Source organism: Zophobas morio, unplaced genomic scaffold (assembly GCF_036711695.1).
Source record: "Zophobas morio isolate AGI-343-1 ecotype UQ-CSIRO unplaced genomic scaffold, CSIRO_AGI_Zmor_V1 ptg000022l, whole genome shotgun sequence".
Classification (NCBI taxonomy): Eukaryota; Metazoa; Arthropoda; class Insecta; order Coleoptera; family Tenebrionidae; genus Zophobas; species Zophobas morio.
In genome coordinates this window covers 1,737,080-1,750,221 of record NW_026972127.1, presented here as the reverse complement: position 1 = coordinate 1,750,221, position 13,142 = coordinate 1,737,080, and the positions used below count along the sequence as shown (strand labels likewise).

The following is a 13,142-nucleotide window of genomic DNA, read 5'->3' as shown; positions in this document are numbered from 1 at the left end:
ATTTTTCATTTATCGTTTTTTGAATTTTTGATTTTTCATTTTTGTAATTTTTCATTTCTTCAATTTTTGATTTGCAAATTTCTAGTTTTCATTTTAAATTTGTTAAAAAAATTAATATAATTTTTAAAATTATTCCGTTTTTCATTCTTGCGGTTTTAGAATTTTTACATTTTTTCAATTATTGGATTTTAAGGCTTTTTCATTTATTTGATTTTTCATTTTTCTTTCATTTAGGTTTTTAATTTTTCAATTTCCCCATATTTAATTTTTCAATTTTTCAGTGTTAATTTCAGACTTCACAATTTTGACGATTCCATATTATGTATTTCGATTTTACAATTTTTCGATTTTTCACTTTTTCGATTTCGCCATTTTGCGTTTTACCAGTTTCTCGATTTTTACTTTTCTCCGACTTTTTAGTTTTTCGATTTTTAATTTTTCGATTTTTCAGTGGAAAAATTGCGGAATTGTAAATTTGAAAAATAAAAAATTCAAAAAGGAACAAGTATAAAATGAAAACTTTGAAAAATCAAAAAATTGGAAATCAAGAACTTGAAAAATTAAAAATTGAGAAACTTAAAAACAGAAAAAGTGCAAAACTGAAAAAACGAATATTTCGAAGTATCAAAGAAATCGGATGAAAATTAAAAAATCGGGGAAATGAAAAATAAAGATAAAGGACTTGAAAAAACAAGCAAACGAAAAATTGAAAAATCAAAAAAAATATCAAGAGTAAAAACGGAAGACCTATTTCTTCGCACTCTAGCGTTTATAAAACGTCGAAAAAACATAAAAGTTCGATTAACTCAGCTCACGCTCAAGAAATGAAAGTAAAAAATTTACCAACCAGTCTATTTTCAAAACTATGGCGTGTGATGTTCCATTGCTTGTTCTTCATTAATATTCTCTTATTATTCCGAACTGCTTACGCACTACGTTTTGAAAAAATATTCGCGTGAGAACCGACTTAGTTTATCGATTACTTCAAAAATAGCTCCCGAATTTCGGTGAAATTCTGGCAACACCGTGACGTTATGTCTACTATTGCAACGTATACATCAAAGATAACATCTTCATCCTCACCACCCTACCTAAAAAAAACCGCGTCAAATAAATCTTCGACTTTTGAATGAACATATTTTTTTATTACAAAATTTCAAGGGCGCCCTCAAAACCCAGCAAACATTGTTTACAAACAGAAAATCAATCTCCCGCCGTCCAGTCGCAACGTCCACGTAAAACGAATTTCCACATTTCTGCTTCCTCCAGCGCTGAAAATATTGAACTAAATAAGAACAGACGTAAAAAATGTGCTCTCATATTTTTTAAGAAATCCACATTTCGATATACGAAGTCCATTTGAAGCAACTGCGTGGGTTTTTCTCTTCCAATAATCAAAAAACCCTTTAATTAACTAAAAGGCTTCCTTTACAGCACGATGCCTTAGATCTTTCTTTATTTGTATTCGTCCCGGCACAACTTTACCAATTAATCTCAAAATATCTCGATGTAAGAATTAATAAACTCGGCACCATCCTCCCTGATATATACGGTAATTCGGTAAACTAAGTTCCGGCAACTATTCGCTTGATTGCTATCACCCCAATAAATCGTAATAAATTGCTAGATTAAACAGAAATTGTCAGGATCACGTAGAACAGTTGATCCTCATACCGAATTAATATTTACTTCTTCCGCCCGCTTGAAACGGAGTAATTTACGTCAACGGCGTCCAAATCCCCCGAAACCGGATTAGGTATAATTATCAGCTATACAAAATTGATTACAGAAGAAAGTGATTCGTTGCGCCTCCGACGCACCTGGAATACTAACGGATCTGCAAATAAACCGGATATTTTCGACTTTTTAGATTTCTTTGAACCCTTGCTTCATTTGCTTTTAGATTTCGACTTGGAACGTTTTTTTCCTGAAATGTCAAGCGTAACAATGGTGTGTACTTACCTCAAGCGCACCTTTCTCTTTCTTGCTTTTCTTTTTTTTCACTTCTGCTTGTTTTACATATTGTTGGACGGTGTAATTAAAGTCGAATTTTCCTTTGTTGAAAATCTGGCAAGTATGCAATTTCTCCTGCCCGACTGCTTGATATCCAAAGTAAATTTCGGGGTACGGACATATTTCGAATTTCGACAAAAACACTCGTGCTGAAACAAAGATATCCAGCGCTTTGATTACTACTTCGTGGAAAGGGTCGATCAGAAGACATTTGAACACCGGTAATTTTTCTAGAATCATCACTCTATCGGGCGAGAATGTTATAGTGCTAGAGAATTTTATGTTCGGTAGAATTTTGCCCTCGGTTGGTTGGATTGTAAAGTATTTCCTTATAGCTTGATTTTCCAAGTTTTCATCGACAATATCGGCAAACCTGGACAAAACGATTTTATGATTTTGTTTTCACGATAGTACACTTACTGGCAATGAATTTCGTAGCGACCTTTGCTGGTTACGTCGAATTGAATGGTGTGCGACTTCCAGCCCTTGATATCTCCATAGTTCAACTCATTGTTATAAAAGAATTCAAGAGCTGTTGTTTCGGCAGAGATTTTGATCTCCGTGGTGTAAACCAGTCTGGAGCAACCGTCGTAGATCTAGAACGGAAGTAGAATAACTGTTGTCTTTTAAATTAACGAGATCTTACATTGACTTTAAAAGTAGAACTCCGAACTTCCATTTCCCTCGCCGTAAAGTCTACAGTAGAAGTTTGCAACGAAAATGGTGATATCTTTCCACCAAAGCTACTTATTCTGAAGTTCTCCAGCACCTGTTCGCACCCTACAAAGTACCATGTAACTTCGACTGGTGTGTTGTTCGTTATCACGATATCTTTCTTTAACGAAATTTCCATGGTGACCCTTTCAAACAGGACGTGTTTTGGATTAACGTCCACTCCGATTTCACACCCGTAGCACGATACAATGATCCTCTCAATCCTTGGATTGTCTTTGATTGAAAGAATCAATTTATCGTCATAGAGTTGTTCTTTACAAGGTGATGCCACCACTGTTACTCCTTGCCTAGCTTTAGGTTCGATAATGTGCGAGTCTGGTTGGAAATGAAATGCCGGACAATCTCTCTGTATGGAAAAATTAACATCGCAAGTAATACGGCTTATGTTGTTGAGATAGAAGCAAGCCCGCGATTCAAAAGAACTGCAAAAGATGAAGTTAGAACAATCGAAGAAGGAAAAAAACTAAACCTGTTTGTTGCTTCATTTGGGAGCAAAATTCCGCTGAATTCGAATCTGTTCCTGTGTTGTACGAAAACGCCACCGGTGTATTTAGTTTTTTCGGTCATGTATTCTAAAACTCCATCCAAGAGCCAATATGAATCCATGTCAATTCTAGGCATGTCGCAGCAGGCAACGCAAGTAATTGTGAATTTCAAGGAAGATCCAAAAAACTCCAATGTCGAATTTGTGCTTGTAGTTTCCTACGGCTTTTGGCAAGGACCTAATTTTGTACTTGATCGTCTCCCCAGGTTGTAGAATTCCTCGATATGTGAACCCTTCTTGACCTGGTTTACCCGGATTTTTAATTACTTGAGAAGGGTTTTTGCCTTTGGTGGGCTTTCTTCTTTTCGTTAAACTTACTTTAGAGTCGGCTTTAGTGTTTATGTCGCTTGGGCTTAATTTCACTTTGCTCTAGAACAACGTTATGAGAATTTTTAAATAGACGGAATATACTTACCTGATTATCCTCATCTTCTACATAATCTGTTATGACAAAAACTTCGGTTCTCTTGACCGATCTGGGTTTTGGTTTCGGTAGAACGGACTGTAATAAAAGTGGCTCTATGTAATCGCTTCTGGCTCGTTGTTCGTCAGAAATTTCCATGTCTACAGTCGCTTTGATTAGAACTGGCAGGAAGCCTTCGACTACGTGGTCAAGGTTGTTATTGGTTATAATCCAGCAGGGGATTCCAATGTCGGAGGATATCGTTGTAGCAGGCGCTGTTGCTAACGAAGTTTCTGTAGAGGTAGGTACAGTGGCGGTAGTTTTTTGAGATTTTGGAATTCTTTTTTTCTTTTTCTCGTATTTCTTTTTCGTTTTTTTTCACGGACAGGGTCATCGGTTCACTTACAGAATTGCTTGTTTTGTCCCAAAATTCCAGAGTGTGCAAGATTTCTTGAAAAGTCTCTTCAAAACTGTCAAGGGATTCTTTGATTTCTGCTTGTTTTTTTGTGAGTTTCTCTACAAAGAAGGAGTTAAGTAAAATAAAGATAATAATTTACGATGATCACTTTTCTTTTTCTCCTTTTTTCGCTTCGCCGATTTCTTGGAAGACGAAGAGGAAATAGTATTCCCGCCCACCCATCTCTTCTTGGTTCCAGTGACCACTCTTAATATTATTCAGTCCTACCTTAGTAAGTTTTAGCCTCGCCCGCGCACCCTTTCTTTTTGTAAAAAGATATGTAATTTACCAAATTCAATCTTATCTTAACAGGTACTAGCCCCGCCCACCCGCCCTCTATTTTCTTAGAAAATATGTAGTTTGCCACAATCAATCTTATCTTAGCAAGTACTAGCCTCTCCCACCCACCCTTTATTTTCTTAGAGAGTATGTCATTTACCAAAATCAATCTTACCTTAGCAGATACTAGCCCCGCCCACGCACGCTGTTCTCATTCTAACGATTCTATCTCTCTTCAATTGAGATCCACCTTTCACTCGGACCAGATAAAATGAATCACTGAAATGGAGACAGGGTGGGTGGGCGGGGTAACTTATATGATTCTTCGTAAAGTGAGAATGGGAACTAATATAATGTAGGCTGTTAAAAAAAAGCGTCAACCGTAATTTGTTTGATATACTATTTATTTATTTACTAAAACAGTTTAACTTTTTCATACCGAATCTTTTATAAGTAAGCAATATCCCCGCCCACCCACCCCCCGTTCATTCCAGTGACTACTCTTAAAATTGTTCAGCCTTATCTTAGCAAGTTTTAGCCCCGCCCACCCACCCTTTTTGTTTCTTAGAAGACATGTCATTTACCAAAACTAATGTTTAATGTTTAATGTTTAATTTATTTATCCAGCAGACTAATATATAGTCCATAGTGGATACAACCACAGGAACAATATTAAATTTACAATCTAATCTTATCTTACCAAGTACTAGCCCCGCCCACACGTGCCATTCTCATTCTAACGATTTTATCTCTCTTCAATTGAGATCCACCTTTCATTCCAACAAGACAAAATAAATCACTGAAATGGAGGCAGGGTGGGTGGGCGGGGTGAATTATATGTTCTTTTGTATAGTGTGAATGGGATCTAATAAAACGTAGGCGGTTAAAAAAGGCGGTAATCGTATTTTCTTTTATACTACTTATTTACTGTAACATTTATTTCTTATTTCTGAAGAAAAAATGGGAGAACGGGTGGGTGGGTGGGGCTAAATTTAACTTTTTCATACAGAATCTTTTATAAGCAAGCAATAGCCCCGCCCGCCCACCCCCTCTTCCTTTCAATGATTACTCTTAATATTGTTTAGTCATTTACTAAAATCAATTATTTATTTTAATAAAAATACTGGCTATATCCACCCGCCCGGTATTTTCTTATGGGGTATGTAATTTGCCACAATCAGTCTTATTTTTGAAAGTACTACGTTACACCAATCTAAGTTCATATACGTATCCTTGCAAAAATGTTGATGAGGTCATCACAACTCGAAAATGCCGGATATCTTTCATTCTACTTTCGGTGCGTGGAAGTTCTGTCGAAACAACTTCCGACCAATTTTTTCCTTTTCTCTTTTCTCTTTTAGGTTTTTACTTCCCGAGCGTAAGCGAAGGAAGTATTGTAATTGAGTCCGTCGGCCGACTCTCTACTTTTACGATTTCTCGACCCTTCATGACCCCTACAGTACGGAGGAATAGGTCTCCCATTTCCGCCTGTCTGTCCATCTCTATTTTCTTAGAGAGTATGTCATTTGCCAAAATTAATCTTACCTTCTTAGCAAGGACTACCCCCGCCCACCCGCCCTGTGTTTTCTTAGAAGGTATGGCATTTGGCAAAATCAGTCTTATCTTAGCAAATATTATCATTTTGACAAATGACATATCCTCTGAGAAAATAGGGACGGAGATTCTCTAAAAAGAAGGAGTTAAGCAAAATAAAGATAATAATTTAACATTGTCACTTTTCTTTGTCTCTTTTTTTCGCTTCGCCAATCTCTTGAAAGATATTTTAGATGTTTTAGATTTCTTGGAACTCTTTGATTTTTTAGATTTCTTGGAATTGTTCAATTTTTCAGATTTCTTGGAACGTTTTGATTTTTTTTATGTAAGTTTTAGAATCTTTCGTTTTATCAGATTTCTTTGACTTTTTGGACTTGTTTTCAAAAACTTTTTTATCTTCATCCGTATTTTCGTCACTCTCTGTTAAATTTGTCTCCGACTTTTTGTCTTTTTTTGATCCTTTAGAGCTCTTAGTCGATCCCTTTTTCTTATGTTTTTTCTTAGCCGCATCTGAATGTTTGCCCAAACTTCGGTCAGACTTTTTCGATTTAGACGATATTTTGACTTCGGATATAAAACCTAATTATAAATGAACTTTGAAAACGATTTACTTACCTTCGCTTTCTTTTCCTTTAGCTCGTCGTAGCGGCTGTTTTCGTTCTAGTTTTCGTTGCTTTACTAACTCCTTTCTTCTGGTTATATCGTCTTTTCGTTTTTTGATATACTTTACATAAATACGAGGATATTCCTCTTTCAGCTGTGCAAATTCCTCTGCATCCATTTAGTCTCTATTTCCTTCAAGTTCTTCCAAGCGATTAATTTCTTGCTGTATTAGTTCTTGTTCTTTAATTGTTTCAGATTCCATGTATTTCTCAAAAGTTGTCGAGAAGATGACGAAATGAATCTCTTGCACATCTTTCGCAAGTTGTAAAAGGCATTTTAGAGCAACCATAGTTTTACGTAGAAAATTACTAGTCAGACTCTCAATAATTAACCCTTGTTTGAAAATTTGCAAACTTTCTTCCAGTAAATCCAACAACAGCTCTTCCGGGATATTTATTAAAGTATCGCTGATAAACTCCTTCTTCTTTTTACCTTTTTTCGAAGACCCTTTTGATTTCTTGGACGACGAACTTTTGTTACTGGATTTACTGCTTTTCTTCGACTTTTTACTGCTCGATTTAGATTTTTTACTATTTTTGCTTGACTCCTTAGACTTCTCACTGCTTTTGGAGCTTTTCACTGATCGCTTTTTCTTCTTTTTCTCAGGTTTGGCTATTTTCTGTTTTGTTTGCTTCTTCTTGGGTATTCCTGAGAGCAGAATTAGCACCTTTTTCGTAAGAACGTCGAACGTATCTGAGAAAAGTAATTACTGTGTTAAAAATTTAATTGTGGTAAGTTTTACCTTCAGAGACATAACTTTCCAGTGTAGGATCTTCCTCTGCACCATCAAAAGCTTGATTTATGATATTATACTCTTCCTGTGCAGCGGGGGAAACATTGTGTACTAGACAGTCAACAATAAGCCAATCGATGTTGCGAACTGGTAAATTAAGAGCTTTTCCAGTTTCGTTAGCAGCTTTTATGTATTGGGAGAGCGGTGTGCCGTGAAACACTATGAATATTCCTTTGGCAGGAGGATCTATCCATAGTTCTTCACTGTCTGGGGTTATTTTCGTTGATGGTAACGTAGCAGTAATATGGTCTTTGGTCATTCTTTTTTGTTTCCGAGTGAAGTAATCTACAATCATTTTTAATTATTTTGTTCCGTGCTTATATTGTCCCGTACTAGTAATGATGTTGTCCTTTTCTTGATCAGTTTTTCTGTTTAAGCTTTTGGTCGCAGAATGTGGAGACCTAAAGTTTATTTTTTACTTTGCTGAAATACCTGTACAATAACTTTACCATGACGTCATGCTTAATTCCCTGCTTCTATTCGATAGAGGAGAGGCGATTGGTCTCGATTTTCTGTCTCCACTGTTCGATCTACGCCTTTGTAAAGTCGTGTCTTCGATTTCTTGGAGTATATTGTCATAGTAGGTCTGAAACATGGGTGGCAGATCTTCACCTGGAGCTCTATACGGAAAGTAGACTTTGTTGAGCATGTGACCGATGATGTAAGTCCGGACTAGAGATTCTTCCTGTAGAATTTTTCTACAAAAAGAAAGATTAACCACTTTTGAGTATTTTAGCTCACGGATCGAAATCTGAGAAGTAATATTCTACTGGAAACTTTGACGCATTTCGTATGGTCACGTATCTTTCATTATCCTGCGAGTATGGAATACTAGGGTCAAAGATGATTCTTTCTTCGATTATTTCCAAAAAGGGCTCCATGCCCAATCCTTTTAACTGAACAACCGTTTGTCTGTTATTTCCGTCGACAGTGATGATAAGGTCGGCGGTTAAGAAGTCGTCGTAATGAGGTTCGAAGTAGATACGCAGATAGAACTTCTCGCCAGGTACGAGAGAACCTTCTGGGTTTAGAAGAAAGAAGAAAGATCTTAGTTTTGACTTCGCTCTCGAGGTGTCGTCTATTACCGCCCTCCAGTTGCTTCGCAAGTAGCCGCTAAAACGGAACCCTGTATGACAGATTTATGCGAGCTTCGACTCACTTGTTGATAATATTAATGGATTTCCTAAGACAGTCTCTGCATCTGATGGCTCCAAAATCAACCTCTTCAACCGAAACCACCACGGTGGGCGTTGCTACCAACACTTCCAACTGTACTGGAACTTTGGCACTATTTCTAAGTTTTAAGTAAATAAATTCGGTGACTTGGGTGTTTAGGTCGGGGAATTTTTCAGTCGTTGGATGAAACGACAAGAGGAGCTCGCTCACTTGGTTAAGATCCATCATGAATCTGACAAAAGGCGAGTCAAATCCGTGTTTACTAAAAGTAGGACTCGGGTGTGTCCTAACCACGGTCTTTCCAGGTCCGTAATTAAGATAACTCAACTTGTATAGATTTTTGCTATTTATCTGTATGCACCCCAAATCGAAAACATAGCGATCTGTGACAAAATTTGGTATCGGCCAAAATTTTTCCCCACCGGCTAGTTTGCTAATAAGTTTCGTCGTGTCTTTCTCCAGCTGATACTTGGCTATGATTCTCTCGATCGACAGATCTATGTCCATCGTACAGGGGAATGGATCACTCATAGAAACCACAACCCAGTCGTCCTCCTCCAAAATACGTCTATCCGTCTCACGAAAGTAGTCTTTAGTACAAGTGCAAGTATCCACATAATCCAACTCCGCTATAGCGGAGTACGAAATGAAAGGCCCAGCTTTGGGGGTTAACCCCGGTCGCGGCAAAGCGAAGTAAATCTGAGCATAAACCCCGAACCCATTCACTGCAATCGTCACCGGATCCAAATAGTCAACCTTTATGTTAAAACTCGTGACGAAACGTCCAAGCAACCCGGGAAATACACGCAGCATGAGAGGAAAAGTTTCTCCAGGTGCCACAATCCCACTGGACGGTTCGATAGTTAGCCATCCATGCGAAAGCAACGCTTTCCGACACCACAAACTTGAACAGATCTTCGCCGTCATTGACCAAGTTCAGCTCGTTTTCGCTCACTTCGTAGACGTAGACTTGGCCAAAATCGATCATGGTCTCTTTGAGGTGGTAGGAAACCTTTCGATACTTTCCCGTGAGGGTGACGGGTTCGTTGGCACCGCCCACCACGTGGCAGTGGATGGTTGCCGACACCTCCGTATTAGGTTTCGGGGTGAATCGAAAGTACGTTGTTATGGTCTCTTCGGGCTCGAGACATCCTTCGTGAGGCACCACGTTGAAGATGTCCCAGAATTTGAGCGTGGAAGTGGTCGTGGGGAGAAATCGGAGGAAGGATTGCTCTTCTTTGTTTTCTTCAATTCTCTCGAGGAGGGAGTTGAGCATTTCTCGAACTCTATCGTCGATATGACAGCTGTCTTCGCTCCAGACGGTTTCATCTGGTGCATCGTCTTTCAGCGTGTTTTCGAATTTTTCTTCGCCTTCGAGGAGACAGACCAGGGAGGCGTCCGGCGATGATGGTATCTAAGAAGAGTGATTAGGCAGTAAAAAAAATAAAACGAAGCGTACCATTGAAGTTCCGTAAAACCGTTCGTCGATGTCTTCAACCCACACCCACTTGTAGATGATAGGGATGCTGCTGATGTTTTTAACCACGACAGTGCGATAGCTGGAAGACCCCAAGGGAACATGTTTACTAAAAGTAGGATTCGGGTGTGTCCTAACCACGGTCTTTCCAGGTCCGTAATAAACGTAACTCAGCGTACATATTTTTGCTCTTTATTAAAATTAAAAAGTTATTAAACATACTAGAAAACATTTAACAATAATCAACAATAATAATAATAATTGTGTGTCTTTAAAAACCAGTACTTCAATTACTTATACAAATTTAGGAGCGCGGTTGCCACAAACATGCAGCGAAAGTCGTCAACAAGTTATATTTAAAATTGCATACCAATAACTCTGTTAATAATGGTCATTACATTCCGAAAGTGTACCAAAACCCCCATAAGAGTCAAACGCAGACCCGGCCTTAAATTTTGTTTTTAAAGCACGCATTTCGCAAGCATGAGCGCGTTTACAAAACAAGGTCAAAGCGGAAAACACGGCAGCAGCAAATCGCCAACACAAAGCGATAATTGGCGTTTATATCACGATTTTAATGACCAGTTTTCGAAAATGTCCACATCTTCCACCTGCGCTTATTTAAGCGAATTGTAAATTCGAGCACCCTGCCCGGAATAACAGCGTGACGTTTCCCTATTGTCCGGATTGCAGGAACCGTAGTAAACAAATAGGAGCGTCCGGCATTGTTGGCCGTAATTTACGTCACTCTCCAGCAGAAAAATCGTAACTTGTTTGTAAATTGAATAATAGCCAGCAAGTGTGTTTATTTTTCGGCAAACTCTCTAAATCATGGCCGCAGAGAGGCCGTACGGTGCCCGGTTTGATTCGATTACTTTTAGCTTTTAGCATTGCAAAGCAGACGATATTTTCTATACTGATTACATTGATGCTATGACCTCTCAATAGAGTTGAACTTGCACTTAAAGAGTCACGAGTTGAATTGAATTATCAGATTATTACTAAGGTTGATGGTACCTAGAGCCGACTTAATTACGGCTGTCTTTCGGAATCGGCTCCGGAGGAATTCCGACAATTGGGATAGCGTGATCAATTTAGAGAGGAAAAATCGACATTGAGATGGGTCATTAAGGACAATTAGGGAGGAGTGTGTCACGGGTTTACACCTCTCTGAACAACAAACAAATTATGTAAACAGCGTTTAGGTTAATTGCGGAGACAATTGTGATTTTTACACGGGATGTGTGTCACTATGAGTTTATTTTAAAACTACATAACTTACAGACAGACATAAATTTAATAATAACAGATTTTTTTCAGCTTTATGACGCTTGACATGTCACAGTGAGTTAAGAACTACCACCGAAATTAAAAAATTTAAACCCTCCCCTACTATTCAAAACAGACCATATTAACAAGTCCTACCAGTCCCAAAGCGTCCTTATTTGCCTCCTCATTTTACCTCGTGCGGAAAGCTCCCCCGGGAACCATTTTCCGTTGTTTCATTAAAGTCTGTCCCACGTGTACAAATCCCCAAAAAATGATAAAGACAAACTTTCATTACGCCGCAACGACATTCCGCTAACTTAGAATAAACGGAATTGGGGAAAAAGTAGCAACTAATAAGCCCGAAATTAGAGCTAGAAATTTGTAATCATGCTGTATCTACGACCAGCTCCAAATTACCATGATGGTGTAATTTTAATTCAGTCTTTTGCCTCAGGACTTAATTGTACTCCACCTGCCATTGATGATTTCCCCAGGGATTTCTTCACCGAAGAGGAACGACAAGACGGTGCAGTGGTGGTGCATGTCCTCGTATCTCTCTACCTCTTCGTCGCCTTGGCCGTAGTCTGTGATAAATTTTTTGTACCGGCAGTAGAAAAAATATGCCACGGTAAGACTCCATCTGTTCGGTAAACGCGTAAGTATAGTGATTTGGATTTCCAGCGCTGAACATGTCGGCGGACGTCGCCGGAGCGACGTTCATGGCGGCTGCGACTTCCGCCCCCGAGCTCTTCGTGAACGTGATCGGCACGTTCATCACAGAAGGCGACATTGGCGTCGGCACGATCGTGGGGTCGGCAGTTTTCAACATCCTGGCCGTGGCCGCCTGCTGCGGCATCGGTGCCGGCATGGTAAGTCCCCCAACCACCCACCCACCCCCTCTAACTCTCTGCCCGCAGTGCGGGGTGAAGGTTGTCCCCCTCGACTGGTGGCCCCTTACCCGAGACTGTCTCGCCTACGGCATCACCGTGTCCATCCTCATCTGCATCATCCACGACGAGCGAGTCGAGTGGTACGAGGCCCTCACCCTGGTCCTCCTCTACACCGTCTACATCCTCATCATGTACTTCGACAAGTCCATCCAGAAATGCGCACGAGGTGAGTTGGCTCACGGTAAGAGTAGTCACTGCACGCCTGATTCTAGGGGGGCTGAGGAATGCACAAAGGTCACGAGATTCTCCTAGATCTAGAACACAATCTGTAGGTGAGTAGCGGCACCGTGGTTGTACTTAGATGAATGAAAATGCAAGAGGTTGGTTCGAAACGTTTGTTCCCAGAGGCGGCTGAGGCCCACTTACCGCTACAACCACACAAAGAAAAGGAGATTGCACAAATCAAGGAGTTGGTGGACAATCATAACGTGGACACCACGGGTCCACCTCTGGAGCAGCCGATCCATATCATAGTACCGGCGCACTTGAACGGGTCCATCAAGGTACCGGCAGACGGTACGGAGAACGAAGAGGACAAGAACAAACCGGAGACGAACGGAATGGTGGAAGAGGAACGGCACAGTCTGTGGAAGTGGCCAGCCGGGAGGAGCAAATTCACCCAAGTGACGTGGATTATAACGTGGCCGATCCACCTAATCTTCCTCTTCACCATCCCGGATTGCGAAAAACCAAGATTCAAGAAGTGGTTTCCTCTAACCTTCACCATGTGCATCGTCTGGATCGGCTCCTTGTCGTACGTCGTCGCCTGGATGATCACCATCATCGGTAAGCCCCCGACACTAGTCAACTCACTCTAACCACGACCTTC

General features: G+C 39.8%; 2 protein-coding genes across 4 annotated transcripts in view; one reads left to right on the top strand and one right to left on the bottom strand.

Moving 5' to 3' along the window:
- Nucleotides 1-13,142, top strand: part of LOC135133610 (sodium/potassium/calcium exchanger 3-like) — a 41,274-nt gene that overhangs the window by 27,210 nt on the left and 922 nt on the right. For 2 of the 3 annotated variants that reach the window (XM_064062063.1, XM_064062064.1), the window contains exons 2-6: nucleotides 11,818-11,991; nucleotides 12,045-12,232; nucleotides 12,281-12,479; nucleotides 12,526-12,585; nucleotides 12,659-13,099. In XM_064062063.1, coding sequence (XP_063918133.1) covers nucleotides 11,818-11,991; nucleotides 12,045-12,232; nucleotides 12,281-12,479; nucleotides 12,526-12,585; nucleotides 12,659-13,099 — 1,062 coding nt within the window. The remainder of the gene's footprint in view (nucleotides 1-11,817; nucleotides 11,992-12,044; nucleotides 12,233-12,280; nucleotides 12,480-12,525; nucleotides 12,586-12,658; nucleotides 13,100-13,142) is intronic. The other variant, XM_064062065.1, reaches the window with a different exon arrangement.
- Nucleotides 1,890-2,692, bottom strand: LOC135133803 (uncharacterized). Its single transcript, XM_064062326.1, has 4 exons — nucleotides 2,660-2,692; nucleotides 2,434-2,609; nucleotides 1,974-2,386; nucleotides 1,890-1,927 (listed from the first exon to the last, which is right to left on the bottom strand). The coding sequence occupies exons 1-4, from the start codon at nucleotides 2,690-2,692 to the stop codon at nucleotides 1,890-1,892; spliced, it is 660 nt and encodes a 219-aa protein (XP_063918396.1).